General features: G+C 34.5%; 1 protein-coding gene across 8 annotated transcripts in view; it reads left to right on the top strand.

Annotated features, from left to right (window-relative positions):
* LOC105252767 (uncharacterized protein CG43867) overlaps positions 1-25,359 on the top strand; it is a 64,633-nt gene that overhangs the window by 18,805 nt on the left and 20,469 nt on the right. The window contains exons 1-2 of one of the 8 annotated variants that reach the window (XM_025408487.1): positions 12,035-12,149; positions 17,698-17,936. The exons of 6 other annotated variants lie outside the window; for them this stretch is intronic. In XM_025408487.1, the coding sequence (XP_025264272.1) occupies positions 17,862-17,936 (75 nt within the window). In that variant the 5' untranslated portion in view covers positions 12,035-12,149; positions 17,698-17,861. Of the gene's footprint in view, positions 1-12,034; positions 12,161-17,697; positions 17,937-25,359 lie in introns of those variants that run through there. One more of the 8 variants, XM_025408486.1, reaches the window with a different exon arrangement.

Genomic DNA, 25,359 nt, shown 5'->3' with positions numbered 1-25,359 from the left:
AAAAAGGTTGATCGTACGAGCAGATCCCATTTAGCTCGGGAAGTTATCTCGAGGAACTTTATCGGTCGGCAGAGAGAGCGTGCTCTTTCGCGCTTTGTTTCCCACTTATCCTCGAGACTTCTTTTCTCCGGACAACTATTTTCCATTGACAGCCCACGCTCAGTTTTCCAATTAATACATCAATAGAAGTACGAGATTGCAAACGAGTTCATGAAACGTGCAAGCATTTTCCCGACATTTGATACGTAATGTCAAAAAAAAAAATGAAACAAAATGAAACTAAAATAACATTATTTAATTATATGTCATATCCTCATGATATTCTCAATTTCATTTGTTGAAGCTCTTGTCAAGTGTTTGACAAGAAGCATCATTTTAAATTAAAGATGATAATATCTTTACTTACAGGGTTTACAAGGTTTTAGAGACAAGTTTCTTTTTTTGATAAAACTAGTCTATAATTGCTTGCCATTTAATATATTTTATCTATTATACGTTACATGGTAAGCATGCACTATCGTGGAGATAAATCAGAGCAATTAATTTTATACGAGTATTAAATAATAAATATAAATCGTAAATTGCTCACCTCACATTTCGTTGTGGCTCGACATGTTTCTCTGGGCTTCTTCCTTCTTGTCCATTTTATTCTTTTGTAACACACTACACTCACTCGCGAAAACAGTTAATTACGCTCGCACTCACACTAATCAACAATATACGCCGATCGTACGGTATTTTCCACGACACTTCTGACGTTAATTACACGCGATGCACACTTTTATTATTTTGCGACAGGAGCACGACGCGAAAACTACAAACGCACATTGTAGCTACAATTTGCTCGATTGGAAAATCGTGCAAATTTACCATTTATCACATAAACGCTACCTTTGTTGTTAATAAATGATATATGTATTATAATGTAAACAAATAAAATGAAAGATAAATATCTGTGAATGCGTAAAATATTCAAAAACGTAATTAAATTTATCGGTTGTTCGCACGATATCGATTTCGGTCGAATCTCTCGCAAGAAATATGTGTCTTGGTTTAAATTACGTATGTATACAAATCTCGAATTTACGAATTAATATAATATATTACGCGATTTATATAAAAAAAAGTCAGGTTAATAATAATTGTACTTGTAAGAACCGTTTTACGAAAACTGGATATGTGGAATCATCATCGAGAACTGACAAGAGAGGATTTTATCGATAACAACATATAATATACTTTTACGAACGTTGACTGAATAATAATGTTTACCTTTCTCTGCGCGTCGGTCCTTGTCCTTTCCCCCCATCAATATCTATCGTCATAGTGGGGCGACCCCCACTACTGACATACCATCAGACACGTCACCAAGGACGTTTCGCTATTTCTACAATAGATTAGTCAAATGTGTTGCGCCGCAGCTCGACCGGAATCGATATGTCTCATATTTGCGACGTTAATAATCGAAAAAATTGAGAATAATAATGACAATTTGATCTTGATTTATCTCGATACGACACGAATCGAATCAAATGATAATGACGCGCGATAGAATGTTGGGAAATATATAATCGAAATTCAGTATTAAACACACGTAATATATTTGGAACGTGAATTCCACGGAATATATTAATACACTTAAATAATGAGCCCTTCTGTTGTTATTTTCGTTTGTGCTTTAACGATTCATATATTATTTTGTCCTCTTGTAACAAAGATAGAAAACAAATTGCTTTTAAATTTCAAGCACCATGTAAGACATATAAATCAAAGCAAAGGTAAAGGAATAATTATTAAATTATAAAAATTGCATTAACTTATAATTTCCAATCGCTTCGATTTTTATTTGAAACGTCTAAATCATATAATAAATATTTGCACATATAGTCATACTTACAAGTTGTTAATCACGGGAATTAATTAATTGCCTATGGATTTTTGCCGATTTAATTGTGATTTTCTTCGTGTTTTTTTTTAAAGAAAAAATGGTGTGATATGTATATGAATCGAGTAAGAGTCAAATCAAGTAATTAAAAATAATGAAAAGATATATTACGTTTATTAATATAAATAATTTTAAACTCAGAAACAGAATAAATTCTCTTCATTTACATTTGTCTTGTAACGCGTTCAATTATTTCGTGATGTCAAGGACATTATTGTGTTCGACCTTCATATAGCGCGCTATTGTTGTCATTCTCACGATGAGACTCGAGTGAACAGCGTCGTGTAAGACACTTCGTCTGTCATCGTACTATTACTCATCAAAACGCGATCGCGATAAGTCGAGAAAGCTAAATACTACTTCTCTGATGATTATGATAATCAATGTGTCGTTAATTAATTCTCATAATTGATGACTCGAAACGACGATTTATCAAAGTTACGTACACTTTACACACTTCAAGTAAAAATCGAAGCGATATAAAATCGGAATAAATTATCGTTTGTGATAGATACAAGATTTATGCGTTTCAAATATTATACTAAATTAATAAATTTTCTAAATTTATAAATTTTACAATTACAATATTTTTAGATAGTTTATGATATTTTCAACAGTTACTAACTCGATTTGTGTATCGCATCAAGATCAAATTATTGCTATATCGTCAAGTTTTTCAATCATTAACGAAACGGTTGCAAATATAAGACGGATCGATTACGATTTAATTATTTTCGTTAAAATTATAATATTTATCAATTGCGCATCATAAATTGGACATTTGGATATTGTTGCATTTAAATCAAGATGCGTATTTTGTGACAGATTTATTCGATTGAAATCAGTCGTGAATAATTGATAAACTGAATTATATAATTTCACAAATATTGTAATCTGCGTACATATTTATCTCTAATTTTAACATGTATATTTATTTGTTCGCGCATATTATTTATTAGCAACACAAATAGCATTTCCATAACAACTGGCGTGTAAATTTGGCTGTCTGGTTTTTTTTTTTTTTTTTTTTTTTAATCGAGCGTCATAACTACATGCAATTGCAGAGTACATATTTGTGCTTGTTCTGTTATACGGTTAAATATGCATCACGTGTGATTAACCGAGAGTGCCGTACAAAGTTCAGTGCAATCAATATATTCTTAATTAGTATGCGATTATAATTGACTGTGTTTTCGCGAGTGAATATTGTGCTACGAAGGAGCAGCAATACAAGAGACTTGAAGAGACATCAAGGAACGGCATAGCAATTACTTGGTGAGTGATTCATAGCTTATTTATTATTCATTTGTAATTAATTTTTTATTTAATTGATAATCAAATGTAATTATTTAATTTTTAATTAAATGTAATATTTTATTGTGCCAATAAATATTTAAAAATATTTATTTATTTGCACCAAGCAGTAATGATTAATATAATGCATTAAAAGACGCAATAATTTCTCGCTGCAAATAATAGGCCAACTAGATTCATGTTATTGTTTATTATCAAACGCTATTCCTTTTACCTATCTCGAAATTTTCTGTCATGTTCGATTGAATGATAATAATATGTAATGATATGTAAGGAACTGAAGAGATAATTAAAAATTAATGACATTTTTGGATCATATAACGTCAATATACCTTCGATTGCAAATAATTTATATAGATTCGATCTGAAAATGTATCAAAGTATTTCGGTTTAACAGACTTTACATCTAAAATGTTAGTAAAATTAGTTTTAATCAAAAAATTGTACTATTGTTATCATATCAAAAAATATATTTAATCATTGCGCATTAATTTTTGAGATTATTAATCGAGAATATGACTGGTGCAAAATTTGCGAATACATAAAAATAGTAACACTCAATCATAGACGATGAATCTAATCACAGCCAACATATAATTAGCTTCATGTACATACTTGACATCGTTACCGCGTCTCTTAATTTCACATTTTTTCATACTAAATAAAAAATACGATACTGAAAAGCGACTCACGAAATAAACGGCGAGTGAACGAAATAGGAGAGTGAAGCTCAGTCAGAGATTTAATAAATCAAAGCTCTCTTTCACCGGCAAAGAGAGATAAACCGCTGAAATTTAGCAATCGCGCGAATCGAGAACGAGAGGAAAGGAGGAAGGGGGAAATAAAGAAGAAATTGGCTGACCAAATGGGACCCGCGGGTATCGAGATGAGAGGACGGTTTAAATCGAGATAAAAAGAGGGAGAGAGGAAGAGAGAGAAAGAAGAAAAAAATAAGGTGGTAGATGGGCTTTTTATCGAGTGATTTGGTCAAGCGGCTCCCTTCGGAGCGATAAGGGTCGTCAATAGTCGTCGGTACGATGGGGGATGGAAAAGAATCCACGGTCGGCTTTACTTCCTTCCTCCTTAATCATTATCTCATTTCGCCCTGTTACTTTCTCCGTCTGCCGGGAAACTTTGTGATTTAATTGAAAAGAGATTCATCCGTAACTCCATTCGCGCGGTGCGCTCTTAATCCGCGGTCGAGAAACGACGAGCTAATCTACCGCAGGTCTTCGGATTGCTCGATACTCACCGCGACTGAAGAGGATCCCGTTAATGGCGAATTTTCGCAATAGCTTATTCTACTTTATGCACCGTGAACGTTACCGAACTTTACGCGCGATGTTGAATAATGTCGTCGCCCGGTAACTTTTATCTCAGATTTATCAGATTCGAGGTATTCGCGGGGCGATAAAAGGAAATGTTTCACGAGTTTCATACGCGAAAAAGAAGAAACGCGTGCTTTATCGTTTCCGCTAAAAAAGATTCCTCGCGTGACGGATGTTACGTCACATGCCAACAGCGTCGAGCGTTTGTTGCACGACGAAAAAAACGAGCGAGAGGGAAATTCAGCGAGGGCGCGAGAAAGAGATTCCCCCTCGAAATCTTGCGGGGGAGGGGGAGGATGGCCGAAGACGGGAGTGATTTCGGGGGGTAGTTTTCTATTGTTTAACTTGATAAATGAAGTAGTCGGGCTCGCGCGGAGGGGTTCAATGCTGCTTACCCGGTACACAATGCAATGGCGGCGATATATTGTTCCGGGTTAATTCAATGCCGGAAATTCCCTCTGTCTCGCCAGGTAATAGACGTGTATAGGCACGCGGTGAATTAAATACATAATATATTTAGCCGAGACTAACATTCTCCCTCCCCCCTCCTCTCTCTCTCTCTCTCTCTCTCTCTCTCTTTCTCTCTCGTTCTCTCTTTGTACGCGGTCGTTGCACCGTTTCTTTGTTACGTTTTTTACGTTCGATTGTGCGATTGCACATCTATTTGATCGCAATCGGTGAATCGTATCGCGTGAAATCGAAAAATAAGCGCGGTTCTGCCTTCTTATTTACTTTCGTGATTTATTTTTTTACACAGCGTGCTACACAAACAGCTTACATCTCTCTCGTAATATGGATTTGGAAACAAAATAGAAGTTGAAATCACATTATGAGCTCTGTTATTATACGATGTGTACACAAAATATTGTAAGATACACAATTCCATTATTGTGTTTTCAACTGTTCCGTATTTTCAATGTGCGTCGATCGACGCAGGTTCTTATTCTGTAAAAAAAAAATTCATGTATAATTAATTATATTTAAAAAAAAAAATAAAAAGTGCATTTTTTTTATGGAGCGAGCGTTTATCGAGTAGACTAGCCGCTGTTGCAATTACGACGCGATAAAAACGACCCGAAACGGCTAACGGGATGCACTATAAATCGGCGAAAAAAGGGAGGAAGAGAGAGCCGAGGGAGGGAGAGATAGGAAGTGAACGCGAGTGCCCTATCATCGTACTCGTCACGATCGAGCCTTCCTGCTTACGAGCGACCTTTATGTGGATTAGGTGAGAGAATCGTAAAGTGAAAATCCCCCTTTTCCGCCCGGCTATTCGCGCTCGGGTGTGTGAGGGCATACCACCTCGCACACGAGGGAGAGGACCTTACCTCCCGCAACCCGGACGAGCCCCGGAAACGCTCGTAAGTTTTTAAACCGCCCCCTGAAAAATTCACTCGCGCGAGATTAGGGTCTCCCCTGACTCGCGATATCTCAGCCGTTCCACTTCGTTTCATTTTGCCTCTCGACCAGTTCCGTAAACACTTCAACGTATCATTCGTTGTATTCGGCGAGAGGGAAATAATTGCGGTCGATCTTTTCGATAAATATGGCATCTTTTTTTTTTATCGCGAGGAAAAGATAAAGATTCTGGAGAAAAGACACAATCTCTATGGAAATTATTTCAATCCCTGATTCCTCTCTAACGTCGCGACTTTATTAACGAGCGAGCGAAAATTGAGATACGAACGTATCCAGCTCAGGCGCTGGAATATCTTGTACGTAAATGACCGAGATGGAGTGCAGGGCCAAGATGGGAGGCGAGAATTGGGCCGTGACGTGCGCGAGTGTCTTAATATTGCGAGAAGCTGCGTGGCAACTTTGTCTTCATTTTCATCTTCATTTTCATCGTCATTGCGCTAAGTTCCGAGAGATTTCCCCAGATGTGTATATATTTACTTCCGTAGATATTTATGATTTTGAAGACATATATATTTTTAAAACATATATATAAAATAAAAAAATATTGAAGTATTGCCAATATTTTTTCCGATAAAGACACGTGGCTGCGTTTAAAATTCTGCCTGTTGACTGTCAAAATGCTTTTACTCTTGATGTACATATATATCAAGAGTAAGGAGTATTTTGACAGTTAACACAGAATTTTTATTGGAAAAAATATTGGCAATACTTCAGCATTTTTTTTATTCACATGATAATTTTGCATGAAAGAATGAGTAACTCAGAGCTTCTCTATTGTTTATAAGAAAAAGGACAGCAACAGAATTTTTGAAAGATTATTTAAAGTTCTAGCAAGCACGTTTATAAATTTTAAAATTTTATAATTTTCTCTTTCTTGAATATGTAACGTGTAATCCTGATTGATTGCAATTTTAATACTAGAAAGGGAAACTTGTATCCAGCTTCACTTTCAATTTTAACACATTATATACAGTGTGCTGAGCGACAATAATTTTCTTTTCACTCGTCTTTCTTCCTTCTCGCGCTGTCCTCTCATTGTTTATTCCTTCTCGATCAGCTTCTTGGCATTATGTATTCTGTCAGAAGTTACATTTTCGGATGTAAAATTTATATCTTTGCTCTAATCTACTCACCCTCTATTAACGGCGCAGAGGCTTAAAGAGGCTCGGCGGCGTTTTCCGCGCCAAAGTCTTATTAACTATAAGTGTCTGTTCTCGGTAGAGTGCTATTTATAAAATTAAGACTAACTTTCGTCTCTTCCAACATGCGTGCTCGCGAGGACGACTCGTGTGTACGCGCTGTACTTTTTCACTCGGTCGCGCCGAGTTGGTTGGAATAGTCGCTTCTTACCGGAAGAGTCTTAGGGCGAAAATAGCATTGGAATAACGAAGATCTAGCGAGGGATTTACGGCGATATTGTCAACGATCGCGTCGCATTCGAGCGATATCGTTCCGCTTTCGCGAAACGCAGAGTCAGGTCTGATGAAAGCTCGCTTGAGGACTCAAATAGCGGGCAATAAAAGAATGACGTACAAGTTGGACATCGTTAATATCGCGCGACGAGGACCTTTTTCCCCGCACAGTTTAGTCGACGATAAGAGATCGTTGGAAGAGAGAGAGAGAACCCTGGCGGAACGGAAGCGAGAGAGCATTATTGGAAGGTACACTCTGATAATTATCCAGGCGCAAACTGAGTGGCGCGATTCGAGAGAGAGCTTATGTTTCTCCCGGTACCGTTTATGACAATGACAAATGGCTCCTTCGACGATTCATCATCTCTCCTTTCCCCTTCCCAGACTTGTGCGTGCCGCATCTTTGATCTGGGACAAGTACCAGCGCCTTCGACTGGTACCTATCGTTAGATGGTCTTCGGAATTTTTTTTTATCTTCACGCTTTTATCTCTATCCTTCTTCCGCTTCTCTCGCACTTTTCGACGTTGATATCGGATTTATAAGAATCCTAAAATGCGGATTATCTCGCTCTCTGATCTTATGAAAGGAATCATTTCGTTCCTTTAATAGGATGTAAGAGTTTAAATCGTAACTTTTTTTAAAAGCTGCTTATTTTTTTACTCTTGCTGAGTACACATGACGGTTATTTTAGATTTCTCTTATGTTCCAAGAAAAGTCTCATTTGGATAATTGGGAGATAGTGTGGGAAGATATGACATGAAAGAGAGATTGGAGATTCTCGGAGAAAAGTGTACGTACCTTCGCGTTGAATTAATGGCTACGGTCGTACATCTAATCTCCTTTACTCAGATTAGTATAGAGACGAATGATGTGTCATTGGCCGGGCTTGCTCGTACATTATTCGGCACGCGTCGCAGACGCCGGGAAATTCTCCCGGGATCGTAAAATTGAGTCCCGGATACGTCTAATCGCGGATTTCTACTATGCTTGTAATATCGCTGCTTTATGTGTGCGAATGACGTAATCGCGGGCTCTATCGTCCCTTTCTGTCTCTGGCTCTATTTCGAAACTAGGTGATCCGTTATACGAGCGTCAGCGCGACTTCCGTTTTCATTAAATTTAATTATGCATCGTAATATTGCATAATCTTTGCGGAATCTTGATTATAAAGTAATATGAAATCTAAATAGCAAAGCCTAATGTAATTATAAGGGCCCGAGTGGTAGAGTAGCCCCCCGATAACAGAAAGCGGAATCTTTTCTGCCTCGTTAAATTTGCATTTGGAAGAAGCTAATGTTATGGAGTCATTCCGACGCTGTTTCATCCCCGCAGGAACGACGGCAAACATAATCAAGCATATCTTGGAAATGAATCAGCCTGTTTTGCCGCAGAGTCTCTCAACCCCTATTTTAATAGAAATTTAAAATATGATTCGCTCAAAAAGTGAATAAATTACATGTAGATGATTTTTGCAAATATTAGGAATCTTTATGTATATACGCATATAAAAATAATAATGTGCAATGCAATATACTATTTGTAATTTTATAATTTAAAATATTTTATTTTAAAATATTTTGTTCAATTTTTGTAAATTTTTCAATATTCAATATTTTGTAAATTATTCAATATTTTGTAAATTTTTTAATTTATAAAATATTCGTTATATTTATATACATACTGTATTGCAAATAGTTTTTGATATTGGATCTTATGATTGCAATCAATTGCTTAATATTATGTACAGCAATATTTTAATTTTATTTAATACTTGTATTATCTAAATTTATGTGAAAGATACAGAGATATTTTTATTATGTTTAAACTTTGGCATTAAAAATAGAGATTTTTTATTACATGTGTATTTTCTGTTTATCTATATGTATCTTCTATATATTTCTCGATTCCATGTTCTACTACATTTGCCAATGAGGGAAATGTTGTTTAGAAAGTACAGAGGCGTACATATTTGTATAAATTCGCGTGTGAATAGACTGCTTCCGATTCGGAAAGAAGTCCAACAATCTTGATTCTCTCGAACCTTATCGAGTTTGAAAGATTTCCTATTTTCTCGCTTCTCTTGGCGCTTTCCTTCCGTCCTTTCCTGTTTCCTTTCTCCTCTTGAAGTTTCGACCGCGATAAAAGTCCGTAAAATTAAATATTGATGTTGTTTGTGAGCAATGGCGGCGACGCCTCGCTTTCTCGTTTCATCGAAGAAAGATCCTTTGACCTTCCGGAAGTCTGTCGCGGCTTCCAAACCAAAATTTATTTAGGCCAACTTTAAAAGGTTGAGACGAGAGAAAACCCTTTCAGACGGAAAATCCTTCTTTGCCTGTAGAGCGATTTATGTACGTCCCTATCGCGAATATAGTATATCTACTAGACATTTATTCGTGGAAAAGAGAACATAGACATCTCATATATTTACCGAAATGATATTTTATTCTCGACAAATTCTTCCCTATGTGTTTTTCGTCGAAATAACTTGATTTTTTCTAAAACTAAAGTATATTATTAATATAATAAAAATTAATCTCTATCTTTCATCATTTCCTGTAGTAAATATCTTAATAATTAAAAATTGACTTTTGGGTTTGAACTATGTTAATTCTTTATTTGATTGTACAACATTTCGTGAACTGAAATATCCATGAAAGCCTCAAATATCAAATTAGAAATTGGTATTTATTTATATTTTCGTGAAACTCTGTTCTTAAAAATTTATTTTTAATATTAAGTAATTCTTTTTAATTCAATATTTCTAAAACACTTCCTCTACAATTAAAATATTTTAAAACACTATACATATATATATATATATATATATATATATATATATGTTTTATAAATAACTTGAAATTGCATTATATATGAAAAATTTTCTCAAATTTGCGGCGTGCGTCATCATCGATAATATGTGATAAGGATCCTAGAAATTACTACGGTCAGTAGGAATTTCACTAAAATTCCCATCATAACTACCGCTCACGAAAGGCAGCTATTAATGATGCCGGTCGCGGATTAATTCATTTGGATGGAATCGATTAATCAAGCTGAGAGCACGTGCCGCATAATACCTTATTTTCGATCGCGTTTCGTTATATCGATCTTGTCAAACAATTTACGCGATAAAGGAAAGTCTCTCGAGATAGATAAAACTTTGTTTCATCTCGATCGCTATTATTATATACACAGCATGTGATTCGCACCTAGCATTACGAAGCGATGCTAATTTCATCGTATCCTGAATGCATCGCGACGTTGCAATGTCACGTAACCACAGTAACAGCCGCGGTATAAGTCCATCATTGGCACGATCGCAGACTGTTAAGTTTCTTCTTGCTTAATGGATACTTCCGGTGGCATGGATGCGTGTCTTGGACCGGCGAGATGGAACGATAGTAATAAAGATACACGGGTGCGGCGAAAGAGTCGTATGTATTATCGAGAGGGGACGAATCTGCGTAGACATAAATCATGTCAAGATAGAATTCCATTATTTATCTGTCTGATGTAATATCACAAGTGTAGCAAACTACATGGATATCGCGAAACATTTGTACGAAAGATTTTTTTCTTTTAATGGAGCGGGGTTTTTCCTCTGGACCGTGTAATTGTAACAGTTTCGAAGCAATTGAAAATATAATTACTATTCAGGAAAATGACAATTGTTCCTTAGGAACATTAGGTTTTCCTAATTGGAATCAATAATTTTAATGTAGAGTAGAACTTAATTAGAGGGATGAAAAAAACTATCGCGTGAATTACTAATTTTTCAAGTGTCTTGTACAGGAATGTCCTATTCTATCGATCGCAATTTTTTTGTTTTAGAAAAAATATTTCAGACAAAAGTTGCACAGTTAAAATAGATCAAATAAATTTTTTTTTAATAAAAATATTTTACAGATTTGTAGGGCAACTGAAGATTTTAAACGAGACTATTTTAGTTGATTAATATAAATAGATCCTTTGTAATATTCTATTCTAAAAAGTTAGTAGGATAAAATAAACAAAGATTGAACGAGATATTTTAATATTCGATATATATATATATATATATATATATATATATATATATATTGATATAAAAAAATATTTAATTTTTTTGATTATTTTACCCTTTTGTAGAATATTATAAGGAATCTATTTACATAAAATAAGAGAATAGTCCCATTAAAAAAAATTTAAGTTTTATTTAGAAAAAAATTCATTTATGTCTCTTTTGAAACCCTGGAAATTTTGTCTGAAACATTTTTCCTAAGATTAAAAAAAAAATTATGGGTCGATTAAAATGCATTCTGCTTCATCATATCACTTCATCATATCGCTTCATCATATAGCTTTTTCGAGACATGTGCGTAATCATCGAATGGTCCAAGTCTCCCGTATCCCGCACTCTACGTATATATATATCATATACATTCTTTTAAACGACACGAGAGAGTATCAATGCCATTACTAGCCGTGTCGACGAGGATGCGACTACGACACGATGCCGCGGCGCGCTACGCGCAAGGCGCGCATGTGACGTATGCGCCCAACGCAACTCCCGGCATTGCCACTGCCACCACCGCGACACAGACGTGACTTCCCTCAGTGGTCCGTGAAACGCGACCGGAGTGCTACGTGTTCTCCTTCTACCTTTCGTGGACATGCGATCTGTAATCCCGCGATCCGGCGTCACATCGATCTGACAGCATCGCGCTTGACGACCGCGGAAAGATCCCGTAGTGTGTATAATGTAAATTATCGAAGGGATGTGTAGGGATTGAACTCTCTCTTTCTCTCTCGTAGGTAGTACGTAAACATTTGGAGAGAATTCGATTTTTTCCTCTTCTTTTTCGTCTTCTTTTCTCTGACGCGAATGCGAAGCCACCGCCTGTCAATAATTCATACCGAAAGTGGTGAAACATAGAGCGATAGAGAAAGTACAACACTGAAGCACGTCTGTAAATATCCTGTATCGCAGTTCCAGTGATCTTTGTATTTTTGATGAAAAGAAATGTTTTTCCGTAAATCTCAACGAATATAAAGAATATTAAAAATTGTCATATATATATATATATATAATACAAGATATTTCAATTATGTCTATTGTGATTAAGTCTAGTCTTGCAAATTAATTGATTACATAATATAATATACTAAATGTTTTATTTTTTTTTAATATTAGATTATTTTTCTCTATTTTCATTCACTTAGTTTACCTTTTTATGAAGGCTCGAAGTTAAAGTAAAGCACTGCAGTATTTTTGTGTCGCAATTTATAAGAACAATATACTACTATATTGAATATTTTTTTAAACGAGCTAATAGTTATATCATATCATGCATCACGTAATTACATCATAAAACATGTACACTATAAGTAACATGCTTACTAATTTCAAAAGTGTCAGCTGCATTTTAAGAAGTTATTTTTCTGACAAAAAAAATAAATGAGAGAAATAGGTTAAAAAGGATTGACAGCAATTTATTTTGTAAAATTACAAATTTCTATTTTTAATTCATGGATTTATTTTTTTAAAATTGTCGTAAAATTTTCTCTCTTGAGAAATTGCTCCAATTAAATTAACATAGAAATAATGCACGATATATATGTTTCTCAATCAGTTTTATTTTAACAAACAACAATGAAAACAATTTCAAAAAATACTAGTCGCAAAATACAATACTATAATTGTAATACACGTAATAAGACTTCCAATTTTGTATTTTTTGTATACAAATAGTGTGAGAAATAATTTTCTTTTCTTAGAACGAATTATCTTTTCTTCTCGTATTAATCTCATATTTTTCACATATTAAGCAAACACCATTTCTAGCGGTCGCATTTGAACAGTCGTGTTAAAGCAATTAGTGGTTTCTTTCTACCAAGGCAATGTCAATTAGCGGATAAATCACACACGGAACGAAACGAGAAAGTAAAGGGAGTTCTCAATCACAATAATTTCGTTTATTTCAATAAACTACATACGAGCTATTCTCACGCGATGTTGAGCCAATTAATGTAATATTAATTCTGTGATCCTATTAGTAAGTGAATTTAATACACGCGAGGAAAGAGATGCGCGCGTATCTTTCAAGATCGAAATGCAAATATGATAACGATTTACGATCAGGACGGCATACAAATATATAGTGTTCCACTACTACAACATTTCTAACGTAATATCCTCTGAGAATATTGCTGATCGTAAAAAATTTTCCAATATCCACATTGTGATACTTAATAAGGGCTTTTCTTATTTTGTTGCTTTAGATTTTTTTTTATTTTTGTATTGATTTTCTAAATGTTACACGCGTTACATATTGATGCACCATTGTAATTAATAATTAAATCGTAAAATCAAGTTATTTGTAATATTATAAACCTTTTAAAAATTTGGGTTTTTTTATATTAACTTTATTTTAATTTTGATTTTAAATTAGCTTTATTTTAATTTTAACTTTTATTTTCACTTAACTTTATTTTAATTTTAACTTTTATTGTAACTTTTATTTTAAAAAATTTAATTTTTTTAATTTTTTAAAAGAGCTGGCATTCAAATCTTTCTTAAAGATTGCGCGAAGGATTTTATGCACGATGAATAGTTCGTTAGAAACTGGAGCACGCTGTGTGCTTAGTTGAAAAGAATAAATCGCAAAATTTTTAGCTTCAGATCGAGATGCGATCCACGATTGAATTTTCAAAGAATAGATACAATTACAATAATAGACTATTTGACTCACGCGCCGAATTGATTTGTGTTTAAAATGAATATCACGATTTATAAAAGAAATGGATATGAAATAAATCTTTTTTTTCTTAAGTCAATTTAAAACAGACTTTAACGAAGAACTTTAATTCGAGGGCATAATTTTTAGCATAATTACAAGTCGAAACTTGAAAGTTCGCGATAAATGATGACTTTGTTTGACTTTTTGACAATCTGTCTTATTAAAATTTAACTCGTTTATCCTGAAACTCACTGTAAAAAGCCATCCCGCATTGTACTGCAATTTATCAAAAGTTTGTCCTAGTTGCTTGCAGTTACTTTTAGAAGTCGTATTACATGGTTAAGGAATCATCCTTTCGCGTCGTTTTAATTTAAAAGGTCGCGAGAGATTTGTAATTCACGAAAATCTTGTCGCCATCTTTGTATGTTATTTTTTTTAATTCATTTTCTTTACATATGTCTGGAAAAATATTCTTGCATTATTAATTTATCATTATATTTTGTTTCTCATTTTTATTTCTTTCGCATTTCTCTTACCGGTCTTAAAAGAATTTAATTTTCCAGTCGAAATAAATATCTTTCCCCCTTTTTAAACGCCAGTTTGCAATAAATCTTGAGAATAAGGGTGAACGAAAATTAAAGATTTCAGAATTAGAAGAGATTTTAGTGGAAAAGCTATATTTTTTATGCAGAGTATTGAATTTTATTGTTTAAAATTTATTTATAATTTCTTAAAATGAAAAATAACGAAGAGGAGGAGAGAATTATATGTCACATACATATAATATGCATTCTCTTCCAAAATGTCTACAGAATGCGTTTCTTCTCTTAATTCTGAAATATTTTCACTTAAACAGTTCGATGCAACAACATAATTCATAAAACTTGAAACTTTAATATTTATGTTCAATAATACACCACAAATATAAGAATCAATTGTAAATTTATTGTAAAAATCATGCTAAATTACTTTTTTTTTAAATCAAATTAAATTTTTTAATCCACTCACGTTTTCGTGTGAGAATTCGCTTAAAAATTCAGAATCCATTTTCCCACATTTTAAAGCTTAAGTGCGACTAATTGCCGGACCCATGTCGAACAATATGCTTCTTGATTTTGGTCGAAAAAGTTACGTGGCCCTTTTGTCCTTTGATCAAAGCGCTAACCCATATATCCGCTTACGCGGGAGGTAAAAGCCGACGCGCGGTATCTATACCAGGTGGTATCAGTCACCGGCATTCATGCCCATCCTCTTTTTCAATTAAGCTTTGATCACGGGGCATCGGGATATATAGAGCGAGCGTTTCGCCGATGCCGATAGTTGCAGATTCAAACGAATGTTTCTCGATAAAGAAACAGACGAGACACACGGACGCTGATAAATGAAACAAAAATCTCGTTGGATCGAAATGATATGTTGACTCGCGTCAACACGCTAGGAAGCACCTGAAAGGCTTCTTTATTTATCTCTCTCTCACATTTTCGTATTTTAATTGAGAAACATTTCTCCCAAAATAGCCGAAGATTAAATCAATGTTTCATTTATTTAGTCGTTTATTTGTTCTTTCTTGCGCATTAAACTGAGATAGATGATACGAAACATTGCTTTTGATTTTAAATTTAGGATCGGTTCTTTTTCAATTATATGAAAACGTTAAGAATATTTATATATGTGTATGTGATATAAATATATGAGTTATTTATTTTCTATTTCTCGTTTAATTACATGTTTTTTTTTTTAATTTGCTAATAGTTTCTTCTTACGATTACTAATTAAAATTGCATCGACGATTTATTTGTTTGGACTCGATGTAGCAATCTGTTATTTATTTATAGGCAATCAATAATGAGCGAGCTTTTAATTCAAATGATAAAATATGAGAAAAATGATGAGAATTAATTTCCATATGTGAGCTACGCTCCTCTCGTTGATATTCTTTATAGCACGATAGCACGGCAGGCAAGTTGATATTCGTTATTTGCTTACCAAATATTGGAACGAATTGAACTTTTAACGAGGAGCGAGCGACGAAAGTGAACTGTGCTCTCGGTGATTGGTACTATCGAGAGAAAAAATAAATATTGATCCTTCCGTCGACGTGAAAATTAGAAATCGTCCAAGTGACATCTATAATTTCGACCAACGTATATCGGAATGTATGTAAAAAAATCTGTGAAAATATTGACGTGTATTTATAATTATCATCGCGAGAATAGCTAATTTCTTGATAATTAAATCGTCTCTGACAAAAAAGACTTTCATTTTTAGTCTGCAAAATTGATTGTCGATAACGATAATTGTAATTGTCGAATTAAAATATATTTCTAAAAAATAACTGTATTATATCAAAATTCTGTAAAGCTTTAAAGAAACGTTTACAACAATTAATGTATATAAATTTGAGATAGTTAATTTTTTTAAATCTCTCTTTGCGTATAATCCTTATTTAATTTTTATCATATATTTTTTCATTATTTTTTATTTTTTTATTTATTTAAATTTATTTTTTATTTATTCTTTAATTTAATTTAATTTTATTTCATTATTCTTTAATCTTTATTTATTATACATTTTTCGTGAAAAAAAAAGATGATAAACTGATTATTTTGCTCCATGAGAATTGCTTAAAATATTGTCTCAACCGAAACGCTTTGTCGAGATCGAAATAGATATTTCCTATTCGTCGCGTGGCTCAATTAGTCGAAAACGAACGTGTCTCTGTGTACATTGGAGAACGTACGCACGCACACGCACTCCTCGTATTTTCTTTCTCGATTGTCCGTGAAGTGCTGCACCGACTAACTGCATCGTGAAAGGCGACAGACGGCAGGCGGCAGGAAACGGCGCGTTTCTTTCTTCTGGAAATCGCGTCTTTCGGGACTCCCAAAGCGAGACTTAAAAATACTCGGCGTCCAAAAATAGTCGTACACGGAGAGCGACGCTCTCGACAGTTTTCGATGACGACGCCGTGTGACGATGGCAGGTCTCTTTCGACCTCTCCTGTCCCTTTTCCCTGTCCCTTTTTTCTCCAGCCGAAAGATTAACTTTTCTTTTTTTCGTCGTTTCGCCGCATCTCTCTTTCGGAGCCTCTTTAATCCTTTATTTCTCGAACCCTTTCTCACCGCAATCCGCAGGAAGTACACTTCACACAACTCAATACAAACATTAATGAAATGTAATAAGAATTTTATAAAATGTTTATCATATAAATATGCTTCAAAAGAGCTTAAAATGGAAGTGTATAGAAAATAAGATATAAGATTTTTTAAAGGAATGTTTATAATATATAATATATAAATATTAAAGTAGAAAAATTCTCAGATTAAAAATTATCTTAACTCGATAAAATTGAATTAATTTCACAATATCAATAAGAAAGAAAGAGAAAGAGAGAGATTACAATTTATTTGAAAAATACCAATCTAATCGACGTATGATAGTTTATGAAAGTTTCAAAACAATTTTTTTATGAATTATTTTTACTTCTAGAATCTAAAAAATATATTCTTTGATATCTTTATTTGTTTACAAACGATTATTGTGTATATATTTTTGACAGTTATAGTATTTAATGTCACACGAAAAGTGAGTGTAAGGTGGTTGATACATCTCGGACAGTGATTTGTAGTGAAATGATCGCAATGAATGATTTTGAATAGTGCTCGCGGCTATAGTTCTTTCATCGAGACTAACATTTCATCTAAAGTGGATTGGTAATTGTTAATGATGCAACCCGTACAAACCGAAAACAACAACTCTGCTTTAGATATGGAATCCCTCGAAGAGATGCTTCGTAAGGTAATAATAATCTTCTTTCGATACGAATAAATGCTTTTATGAGTAAGTCAGCATAGCTTATGATAAATCAGTATCCCTTTGTATCTTTTACAAAATGCGCTTCCGATTATAAAGATAATAAATAATAAAAAAAATCGTAAAATATAAATTCTTACTCGTACGGTCGCATAATTTTTTTTTAAATGTAAGTTTATATCAGTCACATTTATTTTTTTAAATCCGTACAAATATACATATTACATCCAGATAAAAGTGAATTTTAATTTAACAAGCTCAGCTTATATATAACAAAATGTTTAAGTATTAAAAAAATCTTAAATAAGGTCTTGTCAAATTTTGATTAAAAAATAAGACTTGAAATAAGTTGGAAATTCGGAGAAAAGGATATAAATATCAAATAATCAATACCAAATCGTTCCATTGTATGCTTATTGTCTATTTAAATGCGGCGAAATTTTTCTTCAAAAGGGAAAAATAAAGCGAAGCATCATAAAGCGTCGCGGATAAAAGATACTTGGCTGGAGGAGAAGCAAGTTTTTAACTGCAACTTCCTGTAATGTATTCCGTCAGGCATTGCTGAATGGACCACTTAGCGAGCGTCCACACGTGTGGATGTCCGTTTATACGCCTCTGATTAAAACGAGCTCTCTAGTAACGGTTTAATGGCCGCCTAGATGAAATCGTCCGGAAAAACACTTAGAAAATCGTTAAGTAAATCAATTTTTCTAACGTTTCAATCAATATTACATACAAATTTTCCCTTTTATATTATAAGAAAAAATTATTTACTAATCAACATTATTTTTTTAAATTAAAATACGCTTAATTAAGGAAGGGAATTTAATAATCTTCACATATAGTTAACGAAATAATTTTTCTAAAAAAAAGTAGAAATCTCAATTCCCTTCTCTTCTTTTATATTATTCATAAATTTATCTATTTCGAACGAAGAAACGAAAAGCATCTTCTTTAGAAACAATTATAGTTATAATTTAAGCTATCTTGAGATGAAATCTTAATTGAATTAAATGTTTCACGATTTTGGCGAATAAAGAATTTCATTCGTGTTGCTCGAGATAAGTTTACTTGATATTTATGACATTTCCATTAACTCCCTTCTTAGCATTTTTTTTTATTGTAATACAATGTCAGAGAAAGAGAGAGAGGAAGAGAGATTCTTCATCGCTTATATTACTACTCTCTACTGTCAGGCACAAGTGTCGTGAAACAAATGTCAAATGTAAAGCTCGAGTATAAAGCTAGGTTTATATCGTCCATACCGCTGTCATGCACAAGCGTCACGAATAAATGTCAAACAAAAAGCTACCAGAAAGAAAGCTAGATTTACATTTTACGACGTACGACATTTTTATCTGACATTTTCTCGCTCATCATCAAGGTTATAATGCGACAGAAAATTGTCGTTTACCATCGATTCGTTTGTCAAACGCTTTAAAGAGCCCCGAGAACAACTGTACAAAATGAAAAAAAAAGAAGAAAAATTGTAGGTGTTATAATTTCAATCCGTTTCAAGCTATACGGTACACAACATGTATTGTGTACGTAAATGTGGGGTCACCCTATGTAAGCAGACGCGAATTTAAGCCGACGCGGCGTATCATCCAAACCGGACTGAACCTTTCGCGAATTATAATGCAAAATAAATTCGTGATATAACCCTAGCGGAAGGGTTACGGAATAATAACTCGGGGCGCGCGTTTTCCGCTCGCGGGATGTATCTATAACTCGCGGACGGAATGCATAATCCAGGACGCATTTGCATAGCAGGATGCGCCGGTAAGCGTCGCGCGACAACGAAAACTGAGGCTTAAATAACATTTGACGTGTGCACGTGTAGGAGCACACGTATGTTCATTGCCGTACATGTGCACGCGGGCCGAAAAATGGAGTAGTTAATTGTCCTCCCGTGCAATTACGTTTGTCACACGGGATAACGCCGTTTATACCGCGTCTCTGCTGTTACATGACTGTAATTACTTCTATAATTAGTATCTCTTCGGCGACAGTCTCGCGCGACAAATACCGCTCGCAGGACCAAACTCAATTCTAATCTCATCCTAATTTTACGAGTGTAATCGATACGCTCGGCGGATTGGTACGATAGTCAGGAAGGGTTAGATTTGCCGGTAATAATACTGAAGCTTTCTACGTAGCTTTCTCGTAGCTCTCGGGAACGAGAAATTCTCGGAATTAATCACCGATCGAATTAATTAATGTTTGTAACTTGTTTTATTTAACTGACTTGAACAAATGACTTCGATCGATTCAAAGAAGGCTTCGATACCCGGTATATTTAAAACTTTATCTCTCGTGACAGGGTAAATTCCTTTTTTTTTCAACCTGTCATTGTTGAATAACGTTGAATTTGAAATTCAGTTACAGGGAAACAGGGATCTCGTATTCTTGCAAGCTCTGATCGTGGTTTTTCGATTCATAACATGCAGCCAGGCATGAATTGTATTTTTTCTAACGAGAAAGAAAGCTTGCGACTGTATCGATGGCTAAGCGAGAAAATATACAAAAGTACCCCTCAGTTTTATCCCCAAACAGACGATTCGCGAGTTTCTTCTGGACGCGAGGGCGTGGGAATACGATCGGAGGGAAAGCTCTCAGAAAGCTTTTTCGGTTGCGGTTCCTGGTCTAAGCGGCTTTCCGCTTGCGGCAAGAAGATGCGTATTATCGACCCTCTTACCGCCTACCACAGCTGGCCGAAAAATATTAATCCCACCCGTCAAACACACTCATATCGGAATAGGCGAGCCGATAGGGTGAATTTCTCGCGATGTACGCACCGCAGGCTAAGGGAATAAAGAAAGTTGAACATATCGCTTATTATAATTGAACTCTGCGGAAAAAGAATAGCCGTTAGAGAGACAAGTGCCCTTCAGAAAGAATAAGTTTTTATATATCATTTGTCTTTACCAAAAAAATTACTTAAATATATATAGAACATTATTCTTCAGAAAAAAGTGCAATAATGTTCTTTCTACATTTTCATTATTTCGAAATAAATACTTCCATTTTTATTTTAAAATAAACATTTTCCTTTTTTATTTTATTTTATTTTTATTTTTTTTCCTTTTCATTTTTTGTTTTTTATTTTTATTTTGAAATAAACACTGCTTCATATTATAACATGAAAAGAAGATGAGATTAAATAAATTTCAGTGCACATAAAAATGAATTATTAATTAATATATGGACAACAACACGTACACCACACGGAAGGAAAAGAGAGGGCATTTTTATTATATGAAAATACATAAACATATAGAAAATAGATACAGAGATACGCCAAATAAACTGCAGTGTGGGCGTGTGTCAAGATACATATATATTATTAAGCGGATGAAACGTAAATACTGTACTGGGTCGGGCAAGCGAGGAGCGACGATTTCCTCGTCTTGATATGGCGATTGTCGGAAGTTTCTGTAGCTTTCAACGCGCGAACTTTTCCGCACTTCTCGTCGGTGATGTACAGCTAAAACGTCGACGGTCGACGATCTCGCGCGCTTCCGTGTAAGACGGGATCGTATGTGTGCGTTCACGAGAAACGACCGCCACCCTTTGCCGCCCTACAGCCCATGGAGCGTAAAAGGGCAATAAAACACACGGGACGCATCTGGGTTACGAGCTTTACAAGGCACTAGCTTCTTTCTTTATCTCGTGCCGGGGCCATCGCTTCGGCCCTAAGCGATTTCTCGAACGCGTCTCTCCTCCGCCCGCGCTCCAGTTCCCTGTAACCGTGTCCCCGTGTCCCGGTATCTTGTCGCTACCACATTCAGGGTCGGATTTTCGGTGCACCTAGGCATGTTTCAAAATGTAAGTGACAGATATAAAGGATATAATTCTGCATAATTTTTATCGATTGACGTAATTTTCCTTCTTTATTTAAAAGAAAATTGTTATCTTTTTGGAAATTGAATCTAACAGAAATAATATAAAATATATACATTTAATATAATATATGAAATATAATATATAATATGTAATATATAATATATAAATTAAATGTATTATATTAAATATATATATATATATATAATATGAAATATTATATATATTTAATATAATATATTATTATATGTAATATATGTATATATAATTATTATATGTAATATATTTTTGAGTCGATATGTAATTTTAAAATTATTTTTCTATATTAATTTTCTAAACTTTTGCTGCCTTATAAGCTCCGAAAATTTCCGTAGATCACGGGCACTACCGTGCTGCATCCGATGCATAACAAAAATCCGACCCTGATCGTTCTTCTCGATCGTTTTCTGCGCCGTTTTGTCAGGACGCTTCGTTTATTCCCTCCGATCTTCAAACTCCTTTTTCTTTCCTCTTTTCTCATCAATCGCGAGAGAAAGCGGTCGTTGGGCGGTGCGATTTAGATGCCCGTTACAGTACACATCAAAACAAGTTCCGAACCATTCGCGTCTCCACTAAGTTAGTGGAGCTTCTTTCCGAGCTTTTTACGACTGCGCACTTTCTAACTTGTAAACAATTTGTTCAGTTACCGTCAAACGCAATTGTTTTAATTTGGCACGTATTTGAAAGCATGTAACATCGAAAAAAATACGCTGTTTGAAGCAAAGACATACACATAAAGTCTGCGAATTTAGATAATAATATTGAGTCATTAACAGACGCGAAATCGAGGCTGGTAAATGTCAGAATTAAATTACACTAGTCTGATAAAATATGATTGCAATATTATTTATAGGTGTTCCATGGCAAAAAAACCCGTCGTGTAAACAGACTATATAAGGCGGTCGAAAATCACCGCGCTTCTCTCTCTAACGATGATTCAGGCGAGGGCGACGACGATGTTACCCTGTGTACTGGCCGGTCAACCGACACTTCCATCGGTCGTCCCGCGAATAAATGTCGCAGTTACACGGATTGCACTGGGAATTGGATACATAGGCATCTCGAAGCCTGGATGCACCGCCGGGTGCAATAACGATAACGGCGATCGTGCTAACGTTCGCGACAATGTTACGTGACGATGACAGGCGGCGGCGGTTACAACCTCGATAATAAAGAGATACGAGAATTAGTTTGGCCAAACGGTCAAGTGATATCTCGTCCGTCCTTTTAAACATTTTCGGTGTATTTTACGAATGGAGAACACGAACTCGTTTCCTAACATTAGATTGTCACGCTCAAAATAGCAGACCTGCTTGCAACTTTGCGCTTTATAGAATGCCTTTATAAAGTAAAGATATATATATTCTGTATGCATTTGATATTGTGTCATATATATTTATTAAATATACTAAAGGTATATTAAATTTAAAATACAAATATTACGGAAAATTAAATATTAAATAAATTCAACATTTAATTAATTAAATTTAAGTTTTCTCTTTAATTAAATTTGAACGTCTACTTTTATGGGATAAAAACTGCATATTTAATTTCTCTACCTAAATAATGAAAAATAATAAAATTTGTTTTTCATTTTACACTTTTTTTTGGTGACGGCTAGAAAATTATGGATTCAAGAGTGACCAGGTGATTATTATTAAGCACGATATTATACCAACTCATTCGTCATGTCTACTAATAATGCTAACGAAGGACTAAATTAGAGTTAATGTCGCGAAATGTAGACCAACGCGACGAATCTCGGTTTTACCACGTATCGATGTAATTTTCCTTCTTCGTGACCCTCGGTGAAACCGTCCGTACCCTTTTTCCAGGGGCTGACATACTTTAATATACAAGGCACAGGAGAGCGAGATCCGGCTTTTCGACCCTGGGATTTCGTTATAAATAAGGGTCGTGTATTCGGTCTGTGCGGTATCGTGGAAGAGGTGCTAACGATCCGCGTCCTTATCGAGCTAATTCCATTACGGCCATTACTCTTGTATCATGTCGAAAGCAAGTCGGCTTCGATGTAGCGGAAGCTTTCTGTAACAGAAGGATGGATTGTTGCAGAAAAGTTATTGATCGATCCTGTTCATTTGCTGCAAACGACAAAATTTCCAGTGATTAAGACGAAAATGTTTTTAATAATCCATTAATATTGTTTTTATTATTCATTAATATCGTTTTTATTATCCATTAATATCGTTTTTATTGCCCATTAATATCCAATATTTTATTTTTAATTTATAATTATAATTTGTTTTTAATTTATTTTTAATTTATTTTTAATTTATTTTTAATTATAATTTTTATTTATAATTTATTTTGAATATTTTATTTTTTTATGCTTTAAAATCTTTTTATTTCATCTACTTGATGGAATTATTTGACTATATTATAATTTCGTTTTCTAATTATAATTGTTTTAATAATATATAGTTTAATATAATGAAATTTTGATTATTTTTAATCGAAAAGTTTTTACAGGTAATATGTGGATACTTAATAAAAAATATCCAATTAATTTTTCGAATTGTGTTACTAAATAGCAATTTACATATCTCAATACTAAAAAGTTTATCCTTTGTAATCCTCAGTATTGCTTCTTTTTTCTTACATCTAGGAATGAAAGAAAAAGAAAGTAATTATCGAACGATTGCAAAGGTAATTTCCGGATTGGAAGATTAGGCATGTTGGAATCTTTACAAAATTCTTATCGCTTCTAATTTACCTACTTCCTTCAGAGCTACCATCGCGACCGTGTTTAATAACAAGATGGAAAAAGCAGAAGCGCGTCAAGAGAGAGGAACGTGAGAGTACGTGAATCACACGAGACCGGAAGTAATTTCCGCGTTTGTGTTTTTCTTCCACCCTCTGGAAAAGAAACTACCCGGATTGCCGTTCTTTTTTTCCCGACTCTCCCTCCATCCCTTTTCTCTCCTCGTACTTTTCGTGATTCCCTCCGCCGCACGCGACAGGCATCGGGCTATAAATTTTCCGCTCACAAAGCGAACGAAATTCAAGAAAGTACCAGCTTCTATGTTTCCCGTCACGCGAGCCACCGATAACATTAACGAGCCAATCCTCGCGACGATGTCCCGGCGCTCGCGCGCTCCCTCCGAGTTTTTCCAAAGGGCCGAAACGCGAAAGGGTGTGTTATCGTTCCGCGACTTTCACGACCTTCGTGCTTTATGCACGGACCTCGAAAAATTATGAGAAACCTCGCCGGCAACACAGAAAAAAAGTACTTACCACCACTGCCGTTTGCTTTCCACCCTTTTTAAAGAGAGCCCTTTTTTTTTGGTCAGAATGTCGCAAACATTCCCTCCCCGGTGCGGTTAATAAAGTCGTTTTTATTTTTGTTTTTACAAGAGAAATGAAATTTTTTTTCTTAATAATGTAAAGTCTGGTGTTTATTATCAGACATATATGTGAGAATTTTAAATAATAAATTAATTTAATTACACACTAAGAATTAAACTCTTTTCACATATCATAAACATCGATTATGAGAGCATTACTT

This window comes from Camponotus floridanus, unplaced genomic scaffold, assembly GCF_003227725.1.
Source record: "Camponotus floridanus strain SB8 unplaced genomic scaffold, Cflo_v7.5 scaffold21, whole genome shotgun sequence".
Classification (NCBI taxonomy): domain Eukaryota; kingdom Metazoa; phylum Arthropoda; class Insecta; order Hymenoptera; family Formicidae; genus Camponotus; species Camponotus floridanus.
This window is presented reverse-complemented; position numbering and strand designations above follow the sequence as displayed.